Source organism: Megascapheus bottae, chromosome 6, assembly GCF_031878675.1.
Source record: "Megascapheus bottae isolate mThoBot1 chromosome 6, mThoBot2.hap1, whole genome shotgun sequence".
Lineage (NCBI taxonomy): Eukaryota > Metazoa > Chordata > Mammalia > Rodentia > Geomyidae > Megascapheus > Megascapheus bottae.
In genome coordinates, this window is record NC_143514.1 from 25,933,915 (window position 1) to 25,952,920 (window position 19,006).

The window sequence follows — 19,006 nt, forward strand, 5'->3', positions numbered from 1 at the left end:
TCTTATTCACAGGGGCACTCTTTCACCTCCACCTCCAGCCTAGTTTTTTTTTTTTTTGCTGGCTAATTAGAGCTATAAACTCATTTTTTTTGTCATAACTGACTCGGAATCTTGATCCACAGATCTTAGCTTCCTCAGTAGCTAGGAATACAACCATAAGCTATCAGCAGCTGGCTTCCAATTAATTTTTATGCCAATCATTAACAAATTTCAACCAGTCTACTATGAACCAAATTCTTAATAAGCATTGGAAATGCTTGGCGTAATACAGAATATCAAATTTGTTTTGAGATAAAGAGAGTCATATATGTTCTCTGCTTTACTCAAAAATCCATTAGGGAAAAGGGTGTATAGGAAGATGGAGGAGGGACAGTATGTAAACACAGCCATGTGAGATAGAAAGTTTTGGATGTATAGATGAGAAGCTTTGGAGACCTGAATAAACAGCAAGAGTAAATGAAAGATCCAGAGATAATGGTAACATATTCCTTCATCATTTCTGTCCTCTGTGTTCCCTCAGGCTGATAGAGTTAATTGGGGTCACACAGTGCACTCTTTTCTTGGATACTTTCCCCCAATACCCCATCCTTACTTTTGGAAAAGACAGGATCATATAAGCAGCCCTTTTTCTTATCTTTTTTGACTTCTAATAGAATTTAAACTCTCTGAACTATTGTAAATAAGAATACTACTTTTATAGGGTCACAATTGTTTATTTTATTCAGCCTCTTCTATAACATCAAAGCAAACATTTTACTGAAGCAAACATGGAACATTTTCCAGGACAGTTCATATATCAGGTCATGAAAAAAAGTCATAGCAAATCTAAGAAACTGAAATAATAACCAAGCAATTGTTTTCTTACACTAGAAAAAAAGAAATTAATAGCAGAAAATAGTTAGCAATCAACAGTAGGAAGAACACTGGAAAATTCACAGGTATGTAGAAATTAAATATATATTGTGAAAACCTAAATGATCAGAGAAGAAATTAAAAGGCAAGTGAGACACAGTGAAAATACAAATGGAAGCACCAAAATTTAGGAGATACAACAAAAAGATGGAATTTCATAATCATAAATGTCTATATTTCAAAGGAAGGAAGATCTCAAAACAGCATAACCTTATACATCAAGGAACCAAACAAAGAACACAAACAATCCAAAGTTAATAAATGGGAAGAAAAATAAGATAGTCCAACATACATAAATGAGATGCATAATAGAGAAAATAATACAAAATGGTAAATAAAGCTAAGCTAGATTTCAAGAAGATACAATGGACAAACTTTTGGCTACACTAAGAAAATAAGAAAGAAGATTCAATAAAACCAGAATTGAAAAAGATATTGCAGTTTATACTACAAATAAAATTATAAATTTCTGTAAACAATTTTAGGCCAACAAACTTGGTAATGTAGAAGAAACAGACAAATTACTAGAATCATAGACCTTTTTACCAAGATTGATTCATGAGTATAAAATATGAATAGATCTATCACTAGCAAGAAAATTTGAGTCAGTTATGATCTCCAACCCCCAAAAACCAGGTGCCAATGGCTCACACCTAAAAGCCTGCTTCTCAAAAGGCTGAGATCTGTGGTACAAAGCCAGGAGAGACAGAAAAGCCCATAAAAATCCATCTAGCAGAATGCTGGTCTAGAGGTATATAGCTCAATAGGGAGAGCCCTAGCTAAGATAAAGTGAGGCCCTGATTTCAAACTCTAGTGCTGACAAAACACAACAAAATCAAACAAGGAAAATTCCAGGGGCCAAGATGGTTTCACTGGAGAATTTTACCAATCTTTTAAGGAAGAGTTAATACCAACTAATCCTTTTCAAACTCTTCCACCATTTATCATGCTGGATAAAAGCCTTTCACTGCTTTCAAAGAACAGGGCAACTAAGAACTGATGATTATTTATGTGATGCTGGAGGAGAAACAGGTTTACGAGTAAGCAAGTGAAAGCTGAAGATAGTGATTACGTTACTTCTATCAATTTCTCATTCCTCTTTCCCTGAGGCTTCAGAGCAGACATATAGGCAAAGAACCAAATTTTCTGTGAGGTAATTTATTCAACCTTTGATGTGATGGCTTTCCTTAAAGATGGTTGATTGGCTGTGAGTCTGTCGTGGAAACACAAACTGCTTTAATGAGGTAACAGAAACTATTACATTGTTACTGTGTGAACTGATGACTACATAATGAAACTGGAGTTCTAAAATTCTAGCAGTAGCAATAATTTCAAAATATACCCTAATGTTTTATTTCTGCCATTTGCCTCCTATCCTTGCAATTGATAAGGGGAAAATTAATAAATTATTTTACTTAATTCTTAACTTACTAGGTAGAGTTAGCTGTGAATAGTGGCTATTTCAAAAGTTAGTGTTATACAATTTCCTTTTGGCCACATCCACGCCAGCATCTGTTATTGTTTGTTTTCTTGATAATTTCCATTTTAACTGGGGCAAGGTAAAATCTCAGTATTGTCTGGATTTGCATTTCTGTTATGGCCAGGGATGCTGAACATTTCCTTATATGTCTATTGGCCAGTTTTACTACTTCTGAGAAGTCTCAAGCCATTAGTCCATTTATAAGTTGAGTATTTTCTTTGAGAGTATTATATTTGAGGGTTAAATTTTTAGCTCTATGTATATTCTGGATATTAGTCCTTGTCTGATATATAGTGGGTAAAAGAAATCTCCCATTCTGTGGGCTTCCTATTTATTTTGTTAGCTATGTCCTTTGGTGTGCAAAATTTTTAAGTTTGATACAATCCCATTTATTCAGTCTTTGTTGTGATTCTGGATCTTAGAAAATGTTGACCTGTGTAGGAATCCTAGTTTTTCTTCTAACCCTTTCTGGTATATTTTCATGGTTTCTAGTCTTACATTGAGGTCTTTAATCCCCTTTTGAATTGATCCTAGTATAAGGTGACACATAAGATCTATTTTAAGTTTTCTGCATTTAGCCAATTTGCCAGCACTATTTGTTGAAAAGGCTGTCTTTCTTACATTCTTACATTCTATGTTTTTTGCTTCTTTGTCAAATATTTGATGGATATGGATATAGGTCTGTGAGTTCATTTCTGGGTCTTCTGTTCCATTGGGCCTCAGGCCTATTCTGTCATTTTTTCTAGTCCTGGGGCTTGAACTCAGGGCCTGGGCATTGTTCTTACGCTTTCTCAAGGCCAGTACTCTACCACTTGAGCCACAACACCTGGAAGTAAACCACCTCCTGCCTTTTTCTTTGTATGTGGTAACTAAGGAATGGAACCCAGGGTTTCATGAATGCAAGGCAAGCATTCCTCCACTAGGCCAAACTCCTGGCCCCCTCAGGCCTATTCTTGTCCATGAAGGGTTCTCAAAAAACTAAACAGAGAACTATGTCCTAGCAATTCCACTCCTAGGTATTTATCCAACAGAGCATAAACAAAGCCACAAAAAACTATCAGCACAACCATGTTCACAGCAGCATTATTTACCATAGCCAAGATGGAATCAGCTCAGATGCTCCTTAGTGAATGCAGGGATCAAGAATGTGTGGTATAGGGCCGGGAGTTTGGCCTAGTGGTTAAAGTGCTTGCGTAGCATGCATGAAGACCCAGGTTCGATTCCTCGGTACCACATACATAGAAAAAAGCCGGAAGTGGTTCTGAGGCTCAAGTGGTAGAGCTCTAGCCTTGAGAAAGTCCAAGGACAAGGCTCAGGCCCTGAGCTCAAGCCCAGGACTGGCAAAAAAAAAAAAAAAAAAAAAAAAAAAGAATGTGTGGTATAGATACACAATGGAATTCTACTTATCCATCAAAAAGAATGATATTGCACTATTCATAGGGAAATGGAAAGACTTGGAACAACTTTTATTAAGTGAAGTAAGTCAGATCCAGAGAAACATAGATTGTATGGTTTTCTTCATGTGTAGTAGCTAGACTGTGCCAATAAATCTATAAGTAAACATACCAGTAAAAAAGTAAGTGATTACAAATGAATTAACTGAAGTGTAATAGTCTCTATGGAGAGCGCAAATAATGCAATTCCTTTAAAAGACCAAGTCAAAGCCTAACTTACAAGAGTGGAAAATAAGGACAAGATGAGAAAGATAGAATAATGAAGGAGGCAAAGGAGTTGAATGCAGGCAATAATTTATTGTAGATACCAAAGAATTAAGAAATGTAAGAGAAAGGATTTGGAGAAATGGGGTGAAGATGCTGAAGTGATGACACAGATCAAGATGCACTGGGTACATAAATTGCATTGTTAATGGCAAAAAGTAAATAGCTTAAAAATATGAAAAATGATGGAAGGGATGGGTTGAAAGAGGTGGGTAAGAATGTTGAAATAGGTAATATTGATCAAGTTGCACTGTATTATATGCTGCTTTGGTGAATGGGAACTACTTTGTACAACTACTTAAAGACAATAGAAATATTAAGTTAGTGAGTAAAACTTTATAATCTTCATTGCCAAGAAAAGATACCATATTACTAATTAGGATGGAAATATTTATTCCCAAATGTTAAGTACTGCCTTTGCTTCATAATAATTTACAGTCACCTGCAAAATGGGAGTATGGTGAGATATATGTGCATAAGAGAGGACATAGCACTAATGCAGAAAAGCTTGCTAAAAAGACCTTGATAAACTTTGCTGACAAGGATCTTCTATTGCCTCAAAGTTTCTCCACAGAGATACAGAAAATCATGATGGGGGTAGAGGGTGATAATAAATCACCTCCTATTAGAAGGACATCTGATATATGTGTTTTGAGAATACTGGTTCTTCTTCTTGTCCTAGGATAAAACACAAGAGGTGGAGAAAGACCAACTGGTTAAAAAATAGGGGAAACGATGCAGCAAATGTAGAAAATGATGACATTGAATATTTGTGATTTAGACAGGTAATCTCATGTATGTAAAATACCCAGCATTTGTTTTAGAATTTAGTAAAAAGTCTAAATCAATCTAAAAGGGCTAATAATCTGTCAATAATAAGAGCAGGTCATGTTCTAAGGTTTATGATTAATCTGAAGTCTGTATATCAGGTTGAAGGTGAAGCTCAAGTGGTGGAATACCTGCCTAAAGTCTCTATATGAAATTCATAGAGAGAGAATAGTATGATTACATTTGTTCAATGAAAACTTACAAGAAAAGGCATAGTAGTGAATATTTATAATTTCAGTTAGTCAAGAAGCTAGGATAAGAGGATCACAGTTTGAGGCCAGCCTTGGAAAATTTAATAAGACCTTATCTCAGAAAAAAGTTGTGTGTGGTAATTAAAGATTGTAACCCCAACTATTCAGTAAGCAAAGATTGAAATATCACAGTTAAATACTAGCCTAGGCAAAAGTTAGTGAGACCCTATCTCTCAAAATAAGTTAATGTGATGGTACCTGATGTTAACCCGGATTCTGGGAGGCAGAGGTGGGAGGATTACAGTCCGAAGCTTGCCTGGGAAAAAAGCATAGACCTTTTCTGAAAAACCAAGAAAGCAAAAAGGACTGGAGATGACTCAAATTGAAGCACTTTCTAGGCAAACACAAAGCCCTGAGTTCAACACCTAATACTGTCTCTACCACAAAGCTATACAGGTGAGTATGCTTTGAATGTCTGCATACATTCTATATGTTTCCATCTCCATATATTCTTGAATATAAATGTATATGTAAATTCTTTGTGAGCACCTAAATACATGGATATGGAGAAAATAAAAACTAGAAGAGTGTATTCTAGACTAAGATGCTTCCTTTTATTTACTTTGTAATCTTTTTCTAATACTGCAACTATGGATTTGTTTTCACTAACACAGTAAGTAACCATGAACCCACCAGGCAAAATAAACACTGTAATTCTGACAAGTGGATGTGTCTGAGGCTCAGCCTGGCACCCAAGAGCTCTCTACGTTGGATACTCATTCTCATTTTCATTTCCTTTTAACTTTCCTCCTGGTACATTGTACAAGAGTTATCCTTGGGTAACTTGCTCTTTCCAATATGGCAGTCCATATGTGGCTAATGAGCATTTGACATTTGATTGAAGGACCCTAATTTTAATGAGATTTAGTTCTCTTACCAACCTAAAAACCTGAAGTGGTGCAAAATGTCTTTCTATGAAATACAATCCCACTGTTTACCCATGACTATATTGTACTATTTGGTCGTTAGGGCATTATTGAGCTGAAGTTCACACATCAGATTCATATGTCCTCCCTACTATGACAGATACACACATTGCCTCTCTAGTTTACGTGCATGTACTCACTCAGTACAAATGACATATTCATGTGCATCTAGATAACATGTGTGTTGAGTACATTTAAACAATATGAAGATTCATTTCTACATCTTTATTGAAATTAAACTGGTATCTGTTTTATGGCCTTAATATTGCATACATATTTTTAGTTATACATACATAGACAAGCAGGTGAAGTGCAATGGTTTACTCCTATAAGCCAAGCTACTCTGGATGTAGTTCCATTTACTTAGGAGGTGGAGAATGGAATGATCATAGTTTGAGGTTCAAAGTGGACCAAACGTATATATACATGTGGATAAATATATATACATAAACTAATAATAAATACATACATATATATATATGTGTGTGTTTGTGAGGCACCATCTTAACCAATAGGCTAGATGTGGTGGTTCATGCCTGTGATTTGTTACAGCAAAGAATAGGTAAGAAGATAATGTCAGTCTTAAGCAAAAGATAGCCCTTATTTCAAAAATATCTAAAGCACACACACACACACACACACACACACACACACACACACACACACACACACACAGTGGCAGCTGTGATTGAAGTAACAGAGTGCCTATCTAGCAAGTTTGAGGTCCTAAGTTCAAATCCCAGTACTGTCAGTAAGCAAAATAAGCACACAAATTGAAAGAAAATAGAAACAGGCAGAACTGAGTTGTGAAGAAATTAATATGAGAACAATAAAGAAAAATGGGGAAGAGGAAGAAACTATAAACTGCTGTTTTATGTGTACAAAATGGTAAGATAATAAAGTATATATTATTGGGTGGTATTAAAATAAAAAAGAAATTGATGAAGTAAAAATTAAACATCCAAGAAAACATTTCTAAAGAGATTTAAAACAGAATCTCAGCTGATCACTTCATTCAGGCATATATAATTTGGATTCCTGCACACAAAAGGAAATAATTTTTCAATGGACATATTATTTCAGGCATAAAAGTTCTATAAAACTATAAGAAAAAGTACCTCACAAAAAGTGAGAGATTTTCTAATTGATTTATCAGATCACTGCCTGAAGAACAGAAGGTTCCAACAGAACCTAAAGTAAGCTGATTAAAACCTGAAAAAAATCACATATACTTTTCTTTAGCTTTAGATGAAAGTGCAACATAAAAGATGCTGCCAATTAATAATTCAGGTATGCTTTACTCAAAATCCTTCCAATCTTATAAAGAAATGGAAATGTATAACCTGAGAAACTAAATTCATGTTCTAGATATTTTTAAATCAATTGCCTTTATCAAAGAACTTCAGCTGGATATAAAAACAATTCTATGCCAGCCAATGGTGTTTTAATCATATTAATTAAAAAAATTTAGAGGTAACTCCCAGGATAATCTGAGTTCAAGTCCCAGGACTGGCACACAAAAAAGTAAATGCAAATATATTTACAGTACTTTTATAACTCAAGATTTTATTAAATTACAGTAACACCTGCCAGATGTTCAAGAATTAGAGACAAACATTGCAAGGGTAATTTATGTTTACTTATTCAAGCTCCAGGACAAAGGAAAGCAGACTTGTGACCTAACTATATAGGGTTTTATATTGAAAGGGCAACCTTTCCACACACATACAATAAATAATTTCACAAATTTTTCTAACATGGATATCTAAGAGAAGTTTGAGTTGTTGATACTTATAAGCTCATAGTTGCTTATCAATTTGTATAAACCTCTTTGAATTCAGTGTTAAGAATGTTGCATTGATATGTGCATTAGTAAATTTACTGAACACATACAGTTTTGAAGCCAAAACTACAGGTTTGAAGCTTTTACTCCAAAGTCAAATCAAGATAAACTATTTATGCCAAGGTGTGAAACTATTACAAAATAATTTTGATACTTTAGTTACTAGGAAACTATAAGTTAGAGTTAAAATTAGAATGGTTAGAATTAGAGAAATATTTGATTATTTTGACTTCAAATTTTATGATTTCTAAATGCAGAAGTATTGTTTTTAATAAAAGGGTTGTATTTAACTTGAGATATATTATAAGTATACAAAAGGACTTTAGAAAGTTTAATACACAAGTACAAAGTATTTCATAGTATTATGATGATCACATGTTAAAAGACTTTTTGACTAAGTTAAATAAAATGTTGCTAAATTTAATTCTAATTTATTGCAATAATATATAAATATCATACAATTAAATATGATTACATTAATATATTGGTTATGTTAATGTATTAATTATATACATGATTTATACATTTTTATTTAATTTATATAACAATGTTTTATTTGATTTAAATTAATATTATATTACACAAATTAAACTACATGGGTGACTTAGGTTTCATTGCTATATATCCAAAAATAGAATTTCTGAGTTACAATATTTCATTGAGATTAGAAAACAACACAAAATGTTTTCCAAAGATACCTTACCAATTTACATTCCCACTATATACTGTAATGTAGCTACTCAGATTGGATAAGGATTAAGGACTGTGGTTCAAAGCCAGCTTGGACAGCAAAGTCCATGAGACTATTATCTCTATATTATGTCTAATGATTGGTATTTTAATTCATATTTAAAAAAATATTCTGAGTGGGGTTTTCATTAGGATCTTGTTTTTCATTTCTTTGGTTATTAACAATAATCAACATTTCTTTATATATTAATTGGTCACATATATTCTTTCTTTTGAATATTTTCTTATATTTTAGTCATTTTTGTTTTTGTTTTCACTTTTCATATTCACTTGCTGTTCAAGATCCCAAGCATAAAGAAAATATAGAATTCGCTTAACCTTGTCTTTCAGTGGTCTAAGCCTTGGTGACTGTCATGCCAACACTATTTTGATTCCTATGGAATTAATAAGAGATCTTAGCAAGGATTCATTCTGTAAATCTAAGGACAATTTGGGTCAAGCTTGAAGACTTGAGCAGGAATAAACAGATGAAAGAAAGGAAAAGTCCTATATTATGTTAGTTTAAATTTTCCAAAGTAATGCTCACACATTTAGGTCTACAAGTTTGCCAAATCAGAGCCTGATACTAGCAACTGTAATCATTCCTTTTCCTTCTTTTTGCAGCAATGACACAAGAGTCCAAGATCTAGCACACAAATAAGTGTATCCCAAGATTGTCTAAAAGCAAACCCATTTCTGTGCATGAGATGGAGTGGAGAATAGTTATAACAGAAATTGTACTGAGGGGGGAAAAAAGAGGTATTGTGGAGTCAGAAAAGCTGGGGAATTTGTCATTTTCCTAAGTAATTTCCAAATAGCTGAGCTCTGGTTAATTACATTTTTTAAAAAGGTACAAAGTATATTGCAATTATTAAAAAGTACTTGTAAAGATAATGACTACAAAGTACGGTACACAGTAGGAACTCTGATGTTTTCAGAATTGGGAAAGAAAGACTATCACTACTGTTCGTTTTTTTTTTCCTTTTGTAATTCTTTTCTATTTTATTTTTTATTATAATGTATAGAGGGGTTACAGTTATATTTGCCAGATAGCGGGTGCATTTCTTTCATACACTGACACCTCTTCTCATGTTTTTGTCTCCATTTCCCTCCTTCCACCCCCTTTCACTACTGTTTATTATATGATTTACAAATGTTTTCTTTTGATCCTCATAATTTTCCATTTCTATTTTACAGTTAAGAGAAGCAACCTACATAAATTAAGTGGTTATTCACTATTCTTCAGCTAAGAAACCAAAGTAATATTAAATCTAACTCTTCTGAACTTGGCTCAAAGTTGAAAGGCTAACCATTACAATGTCAAGATGCCTTCCTCCTGGTGTAGGGTTATTGCTTTCTTCCTAAAGAAAAATGCATTTTCTCTTTGAACTATTAGCTGTCTGTTTGTGCTGGTTCTGGGACTTGAACTTGGTGCCTAGGTGCTGACCTTGAGTTTTTTGTTCAAGGCCAGTGCTCTATCACTTGAGCCACAGCTCCAGTTTTGGGTTTTGGGTGTTTAACTGGAAGTAAGAGTCTCTCAGACTTTCCTGCCCAGGTTGGCTTTGAACCATGATCCTCAAATCTCAGTCTCTTGAGTAGCTAGGACTGCAGGCATGACCTTCCAGTGAGTGGATAATTAGTTGACTTTATTCTTATAGGGTTTTAAAACAGTGCAAAACTTTTCTATGTCCTTTGTTCAGATTCCCCAATTGTTGCTATCTTATCACATGTATTTTATTAATATTCTCTGAAATATTAAAAAACAGAAATCTCAATTGAAATATTTTTAAATGGATCCTTTTAAAAGATATTTAAGCAAAATTTCCTAGGAGCTACCCTGTTGTCCATTCTTAGTGTGAAGGTTAGCTAGAGTCATGGTTCTCAACTGGAGATGATTTTATCCCTGAAGAACACTTGACAAAGCTGGAGACAGTTTTGGTAGTCATGGTTGGAGAGCAATACCATGGCATTTAGTCAGTAGGGACTAAGGATCTTGCTAAACAACTTGCAATGCATAGCACAACTCCGTAACAGAATAGCCGTAAGCCTTTACGTTTTATGCGTTTAGAGATCTGTCAAGTGTTATGAACCTGACTTGACTCAAACACAAGTGCCCTACCTATTGCAATAATATGTTTACTTCTTGTCACCTCCAATTCTGCATTAAGAGTGTGAATTTTTTGCTACAAGCATTTATGTATCCTTATGTCCATTTGCCCTGTCCAACACTTGAGTCACTACTTGTGACCACACAGTAAAAGAAACTTCTATTTTCAGTGAACATGGAGTCCTAGGGCTATAAGCCTTTTGCCTTAGAAAACTGCAAAAGGCAGGCGGCATTTGTTGCTCTTAAACAGCATTAAAAAACATTGATTGTAGACATGAAAGGCTATTGATCCCAGAGAGATGAGAGATAGGAAAGGGAGATCTTTCTGCTTACTACCTGGAAAGGTTTCCAGGTGTGCACAGGGCAGTCCTAGAGAGGTTAAGATACAGAAAAGCACTCTGAAGATCTGCAGAGGATTTACCCTTCATTCTCTAGCAGAGTCCTGATTAGTATCTACCTCTGAGGAACTTAGCTGGAGAAAGAACAGGGGGAAAAGGATTAGAAGGTGCAATTATTGGAGATCATGCAAAGAAGATAGAACACCTCCTTGGCATTTATGCCAGAGAGGAATATCTCATAATTTACCACCACGGGTTAGGTACAAAGCAGGGTCTTGCCTCAGTAGTTATAGCTCTGGTATGGTTTAACAAAACTTAAAAGCAAAATTAGAAGATAAAACTGTTTCCAAGTAATTTAATGGTATACCAGGACAAAAATGAGGCATATTTCTAGGAGTTTAAACAAATAACCAGTGCCAAAAAAGGTAAATTTTATGCTACCTAGAATTCAATAAAAATTGTCATATATATAAGAGAGGTGCCAGTGGTTCATACCTGTAATTCCACTTACTCTAGAGGCTAAGATCTGAGGATTGTGGTTCAACGGCAGCCCAGACAGGAAGAATCTATGAAACTCTTATCTCCAATGTACCACACACACACAAAAGCTAAAAGTGAAGCTGTGACTCATGGGCAGAGCAGATGTTGTACTACTTAAGCCATGTCACTAGCCCTTTTGCTCTAGTTATTTTGAAATAAGGTCTTGCTTTTTTTTGGTTCAGGCTAGCCTGGACTACAATTCTTTTATTTATGCTTATCATCAGAGCTAGATAATAGTCATATGATATCATACTGGACTTTTTTATTTTCTGTTGAAATGGAGTCTTACAAAATTTTTTTAGTCACAACTGGCCTGGAATTGTGGTCCCGTTTTCAGCCTTCCTTGTAACTAGGATAATAGGCACATGTAACTATACTAGCTGAGATGATAATGTATCAAAATATTTCCCCACACTGGGAACCATAATTCTAGGAACCATAATTCTCCAGAGATTGCCAACTCTCCAACAGCTAGGCATCAGTCTCCAGTTCCTGGCAAAACATACTAACTTACCTCTTACATACATATAAACGATTTGTTTTACATACATTATACTTCAACTAAGCCAGTTTTTAAGTCAATTAAATTAGGTCCAATGAAAAGCTCAGTTCATCAGTTATGCTAACCACATTTCAAATACTTTAACCACATGGAGCTAGTGACTGCTGTTCTGTACAGCATGAGTACCCAGTTTTCCGTATGGCTACAAGGACTACAAATGGTACTTGCTCACCTCATGAGGAAGCAATCATTTTCTTTCATCTACTTAGCCTGAAGCTCCAGAATGGGAATAAGCATCGATGGATGACATTGACATAAAAATTACCGAGGCTTTAAAAAAATAGATTTCATTAACTTTCAATGTGACTTTTCTGTGAAGCAGAATACACTTACTTTCTGTTTAGAAACACACATGAAGATAGACGTTCCCTCTTCATTTGCATCTAGGGATTTTATAATCACAGCATCTAGGGATTTTATTTCTTTCCTCCCAAAGTGCAAGTTGACAAGTTGACACAGAAAAAAGTGAAATAGGTAACATCCTTGGAACTCACTTTTCCTTGTAATCAAAATGGGTACAATATTAATAGAATTCCTAAATGAGCATCTACATTTCCATATTCTCACAGATAACTTGCAAGTTAGTCTTTTGTTCTGTTTTAGAATATTATGTTACATAATTTGACTGAACTTCCCCCTATAAAAGAATCAAGTATACAATCCTTATGCAACAAATATAATCAGAAATGCCATACATTCAAGAAACAGTTACTTTTTAAAAGAATCAGAGGAGTTAGTAAAACTTAGTATTGATGTAAACTTTTTTCCTTCCCTTACCACCCTAACAATAGGTCTCAGTTCTGAAAGACAGAGGTGATGCTGAAATACAAAACACAAAATAAACCCCTTTAACTGTATTTCCCAAGCTTTCCCTGGCTAGTAGCTTATGGACTTGGAAGGCAGAGTATATGTGAGCTCAGTTTTTGTCTCAATTCAGAAAATTCACAGCTGGAATCCACAGCCCTCTTTGATCCCCTGCCTGTGATGCTAACCTTTGAGGCACATTTTGATGTCTGAGTGAGCACTATCTTAGGAAGAGAATGCAGAAGGTGGAAACTGGAGTTGGTAGGGAGAAGAAAGTTGGTGGAGAAACACCAAGACAACCGGACCTGTGTGTTGTGGCAGGTAAGGAAGAAGGATGAAAACAGAAACCAAGTCCCTTTTGTTCCACAGCTTCACTTACTTTTTTACACCGACAGAGCCATTTTCCTTGTTTTCCATGTCAACAGATAGCATGGGAAGGCTGCAGGGTTCCTTTACTTCAGCAACTAATCAATAAGGGAGAAAAGCTTGTGTTTAATTCTTAGGAAGTGAGAGGAGAATATATATTCTGAATCGGAAACATAACGATCCCTTTCTACAGCTTCACACTAGTCCACGAATGTTTGCTTAAATCTCCAGTTTCTTCAGCAATTGGAGAGATGTGATTAAACCTAGCTGTAGGACGGGTTGGGGTACTTTCCTCCCCCTGACACTCCTAGCTTCCACAATAAGCATTTGTAAACGAAACAAAATCTGTCTTCCAAAACAAGTGCTGTGTGACCTGGCACAGCTGCCTCTGGGTGCCAAGCTCTTACTTAAAGACATTGCAACTCGTAAATGAGTCAAAGTAGAAAAACAATCCCCTTTCCCTTCCATCATGGGCTGTGGTTTTCTTTTCTTTCATTGATTGATCTGTGTGTGTGTGTGTGTGTGTGTGTGTGTGTGTGTGTCCACTCCTCCTGCTTTGAGCTTTCACTGCAATGCTGAAGAGCACTTAAAGCTTTTGTTGCAAGTGCTCCTCTACCTCACAAATTCTCAACGAAAGCCTCAAAAAAACGATCAGGGAAACAATCAGACTGTGGTAAAGTAGGAAGCTCACAAAAATACTGGGTAGCCATCAGCACACATAGGTGATATCGTGTGTGTGTGTGTGTGTGTGTGTGTGTGTGTGTGTGTTTAGGCAGCTCTTCAATTTACATAAAATCGCCAAAATATTGAAGAAGATATAGTAGCACCTATCACTCTTTTTGTTCGTAGGGATGAGGACTGAGAAAAAATAAAAACACTTCACAATTAACATTTAGTTAACAAGATAAAACAGCTACCAAAAAAACCCTGCCTTCCCAAGGGGAAAAAAAAAGGGAAAAAAGAAAAGAGAAAACAAGTTCCAAAACATGCCTGCTCCTATCCAGCAGAAGCCATAAATTAAATACAGTTCCTCTGGAATCACTTTCTAGTTCGGCACTCCTTCTCTAGGGAGAACTACTCTGACATGGCAAGTGCATCGTTTAGTATAGTCAAAGATTTTTTTATCACTGTTAGAGAAGTAATTAACAAATAATACTGCAAGTGTGGGATAATCTCACTCCTGAAATACACACACACACACACACACACACACACAAACTTCCAGTCACTAAGCCACTTAGATCATTTTTAAAGAAACCCAACACTTAATATACATAGAGATATTAGCATACATTCACAGCCCGTTCCTTCCAGAGTAGACAGGAAGATAGTGCTAAAAGAATGACTGTACTTCAGTTGGAAACAGTTTACATATTCACCATTTTCTAAGCATCTCAGAAACCAAACCAAAACACTCACAATGATACTCTGCAAAATCACACTACATTGTCTTATTATTATTATATTTCTTTTTTCTGTGGAAAAGTAAAAAGAAAACCTACCTATAAGCAACTAAAATATATCATTTTTATACGTTTATCAAGAACAGCCAAAGAAACCCCAATGTTTTCTTTCACAAAGTAGGCTGGCAAAGGAATTCAATAGGAGGTACAATTTGACACAGTGAAATAAAACCAGGCTGGCTCTCAGCCAACATGACGTTAGGAATCACACACAAGCTGCACCAACTGCCTTCTGGTTCATGGCTGACTTTTTAAAGCTACAGTGTGCCTGTTCACTTGGGCTAACTACCACCAGCACAATTAGAGGATGTGAATGAACCCCAAGTCCAAACCACACAGAATTCTCCCTGCACCTGTCGACTACAAAGGAAAACCAGCTGTCTTATTAGTTTATTTCCTTCCTCCTCTTCATTGTTGCTGGCATCTTTACTGTTGCTCTGAGCATGACTGTCATGTTTCAAACTATTTCTTTTTCTCCACTGTGGGAAGAATAAGAGCAAACTCAGGATTGTTTCTGAGTTAAACTGAGTGAACACTTAGAAGCTATATGGAAAAAGTTCCCAGAGCTGGCTTTTAAGCAATCTCTTTGTAAGAATAAAGAAAACAGTGCCCACCAATACATTTCTCTACTTCATTATGTAGGAAATAACATCTTTAAAAGAGACTGCAAAATAGATAACCAAGTCTCCTAAAAAAAACATCTACACTTTTAATTTCATTCTATCCAATGAAACTAACCAAAAGTTAAGCTGAAACAAAATCTTATTCTACAAAAGGAGAACAGTTCTGGGATGTTTAATTTTGTTTATTCCAGTTGCATAAAAAGCATAATCCAATGAATAAGACCAACATTTATAACCCACAGAATACCTGGCCCTGGATGAGTCACGTTTACATAAGAAAGTACTTGCAAATCTCAAAACCCAGTGTTTCCCGATATTATCCTAAGCCCCAGTTCTGAAAATTACAAAATGAAATACGGAGTCTAAGTGATACCTTTTATTTAAATTACCTTGGCCAATGTCACAGTTCCCTGGCTTTGCTGGGAACCAATTCTAAAGGACATTCACTTCTTTTAAACACCCACAAACACGTTTGTCTCATAAACACGTTTGTCGTATAAACACCCACAAAACACGTTTGTCTCATTTAAATAAACACCGTATTTTGACACTTTTAAGTCAAGAGAGTCACAACAGCACTCAAAGTAGGTAGTAGACTACAAGGTTCCTAGAAAAAGTTCTGTGACAATGTATGGACTAGGAAGAAGGGAAGAGAAAGATAGCCACCCTCCCTTTCCCTTAATAATCCTTGAGGATACTAAGTGACCAATAAGTCTGATCTCAATTTGGAACTTGAATTCCAAAGTCAAAATCCCCAAGTCAAATTTTCCCCCTTATTCTGAGGAACAAAAATCTTCAACTTCCAAAAAAGCCATGGCTGAGAAACTTCTCATGTCATCTCAAAACTGTGCCATGGTGATCATAATTTAAGCACCAAGTCCAAGTGTTCAAATATGGTTGAGAACCAAGGGATACATAACCACTGTTGATCAAAAATGTTGGGGCTCACGCCTTTATGATCCTACCTACTGAGGAGTCGGGATCTGAGATCATGGTTCAAATAAAGCATGAGCAGGAAAGGCTGTGAGACTATTTCCAATAGACCCACAAAAAGCCAGAAGTGGAGCTGTGACTCAGGGTAGAGAAGAAGCCTTGAGGAAAGAGGCTAAGGGAGAATGCCCATGCCCTGAGTTCAAGACCCAGTACTAGTGTGTACACACACACACACACACACACACACACACACAGAGGTAGACTTTTATATAGAGATCTTCCATCAACACATCTACAATGCATTGAGGCAAATGGAAGGGAACTGGACTGCAATATTCCTGAGTTTTTCAGACAAGGGAGCAGAAGGAGGGTGCCTTGACAGCACTGCTCTGAACAAAAGCATGTTCCACTGATGACCACTCTCCAAAGGAAAGAGGCAAAGCAATGAAATCACACCCTTCTTCTTCAGACCCAAGCACAGGAGGAGGAATTCTGTCATGTTTCTCCAGGCATTTCTTCCTAGATTATATAAAAAGGATATCCTCTCCTGCCTTCCCTGCTGTGATCAAAAGTCTGCCACTTAGACAAGAACTGGGGTTTCAGAAAGTGTTACAGGAAATCGGTCCTGTTTCTTATAGGGTGAGCCCACGAAGGCATTCTAAATTACAAGAGGTTTCACTTACAGCTAGTGTCTAACCGAAGTAATAAACTGACATTTATGACTATAAATATGTAGTAGACACCAGTACTCACCCACTCCCTCTCACTCTCCAACACAGAGACGTCTGTCTACCCTTTTGGGTGATAAAATGATAGGTATATGCAGAGTGCACTATGTGGTGAGGAGTGCTGTGGGGTAACTGGATGTGGTGAGCCATCAAAGTCATGTAGAACTGTAGTTGAATGCTGGTGTGTGATAGAAGGGGGTGGGGAGAGGAGAACCAGGAGTTTTCTAACCCAGCACATGATGGCATGGGGATGCTACTTTAACTTAGAGGAACTTGCCTTGGAGAAAACCTTTGTGTGTGTGTGGGGGGGGGGGGGGGGGAGTGACTTGAAAGTGCACAGATGAGGAGAAAGGACACAAGTCAGGAAGAGAGGGAGGAGAGGCAAGTGGTGCCTTGATTGGCTGCTTTTATTGACTACCACACTCCTCCCAGGTGGGATCCGAAGGCCCCTCACCTGCCCGGGCCTCAGTCCTCTGAGGTGGGGCCTCCCAGGCGCCCACAGCCCCGGGTCACCCAGGGCAGGGCCGAGGCGCGGGAATAGCGAGGGGGGGCGCCCCCTCCCCGTGGAGGGGGCGGAGAGTCTCCTGGACACCCCCCCCCCCGCCTCAGGGGGCTGGGCAGCGGCCACGGAGAAGGGAAAAGTTCTAAGCTGAGACTTCCTTGGAGACACAGTGCGGTGGGTCTTTGGCTCCGGGACACCCGGAGAAGCCGGAGCGAGGAAGAGGGCGCGTGGGGGTGTGGCGTACTCTTCCGCCGGCCGGCCGGCCGGTCCCGCGTGCTCCGGCCCTCAGCCCGCGCACGCCGCCCGCGCCCTTCACTTACCTCCCGCATGGCCACGCCGGGAGGTTTGCCCCGTGCGGCGCTGGGAGGGGCGCCCGCCTGGCGCGGAGCCCCCCCCCCGCCCCCCGCCCACCACGGGTCCGCACGGCATGCCGGGAGTTGTAGTCCACCGCGGTCGGGGCTGTGTGTGGGGGGGGGTGGGGAATGGGGGGGGGAGACGTTTGCCAAACTTCCAACTTGCTGGTGAAGGGTGACCAGAACCCTCCATCCCGAAAATTATTATTTTTTTTTCCAAGTGGTGACTGTCAGGTTAAGACCTTTTCCTTTTCCTTCCTGTACCTACCCCACGTTTGGCAAAGCACTCTTTACTTAATTGGTCCCTTCCATTGGAACCCTAAAGCCACCGGTGGAATTCGGTGGGAAGAAAGCTACAGAGGCACCCGTGGAGGTTAGAGCCCGTCCTGGGCCCTTGTCCTCTCCTTAGCAACTGGGAAATGATAACGAAGAAAAGGAGGGATGGGGTCCGATTTGGTGGACACAGCCAAAGAGGGGGCTGATGTGCAGAATTTCCTTGAAATAGCGGGTGGACAACTCTACATACATGAGGAAAAAGATGAAGCACCTGTGCATCGGAAGAGTACAGGGATAGCAAAAGGCAGTGGTGTAGGGATGGAGATTTCAGCAGATTTCGAGAAGACTAGAGACAATACACGGAAGCTCTATCAAGAAGTAAGCAAAAACAAACACAGATTTTAGTGACCTGGGATCTTGGTGTTGTCACTTGTGAGTTAGCTCTGTGACCTTAGGTAGGTTATTTAATCTTCCCAAATCTCTTTGCCTTTTTTAAAAATTATAATAATTGTGTAATAATAGTGATGATGTGGCAGGGCAAATTAAAATAGACAGGAAGTGCTTAGAATAGTGTCTGGCACATGATAAGCTCTCAAATCATTTTAGCTACTATTATTATCTGCAGATAGATCTTGGAGAAGGCAGAAAGCAAATACTGCAAGGTTGAGTGACAGGAGAGCCAAGGAAGAGGGAAGTGGGGAGGAGGAACATGCCAACACAGTCA

At 37.7% G+C, this 19,006-nt stretch overlaps 1 protein-coding gene across 6 annotated transcripts in view; it reads right to left on the reverse strand.

Annotated features, from left to right (window-relative positions):
* Positions 1-18,052, reverse strand: part of Samd13 (sterile alpha motif domain containing 13) — a 39,057-nt gene extending 21,005 nt beyond the window's left edge. The window contains exons 1-4 of one of the 6 annotated variants that reach the window (XM_090334526.1): positions 14,907-15,077; positions 13,418-13,502; positions 12,568-12,733; positions 5,388-5,445 (exon numbers count right to left, since the gene is read on the reverse strand). Coding sequence is in view for 3 of the 6 variants with exons in the window: in XM_090334523.1 (XP_090190649.1) it covers positions 13,418-13,470 (53 nt within the window). In the remaining 3 variants the exon portion in view is untranslated. Of the gene's footprint in view, positions 1-5,387; positions 5,446-12,406; positions 12,505-12,567; positions 12,734-13,417; positions 13,503-14,906; positions 15,078-17,973 lie in introns of those variants that run through there. The other 5 variants (XM_090334525.1, XM_090334524.1, XM_090334523.1 and 2 more) reach the window with 5 other exon arrangements.
* Between the last annotated feature and the right edge of the window lie 954 nt (positions 18,053-19,006).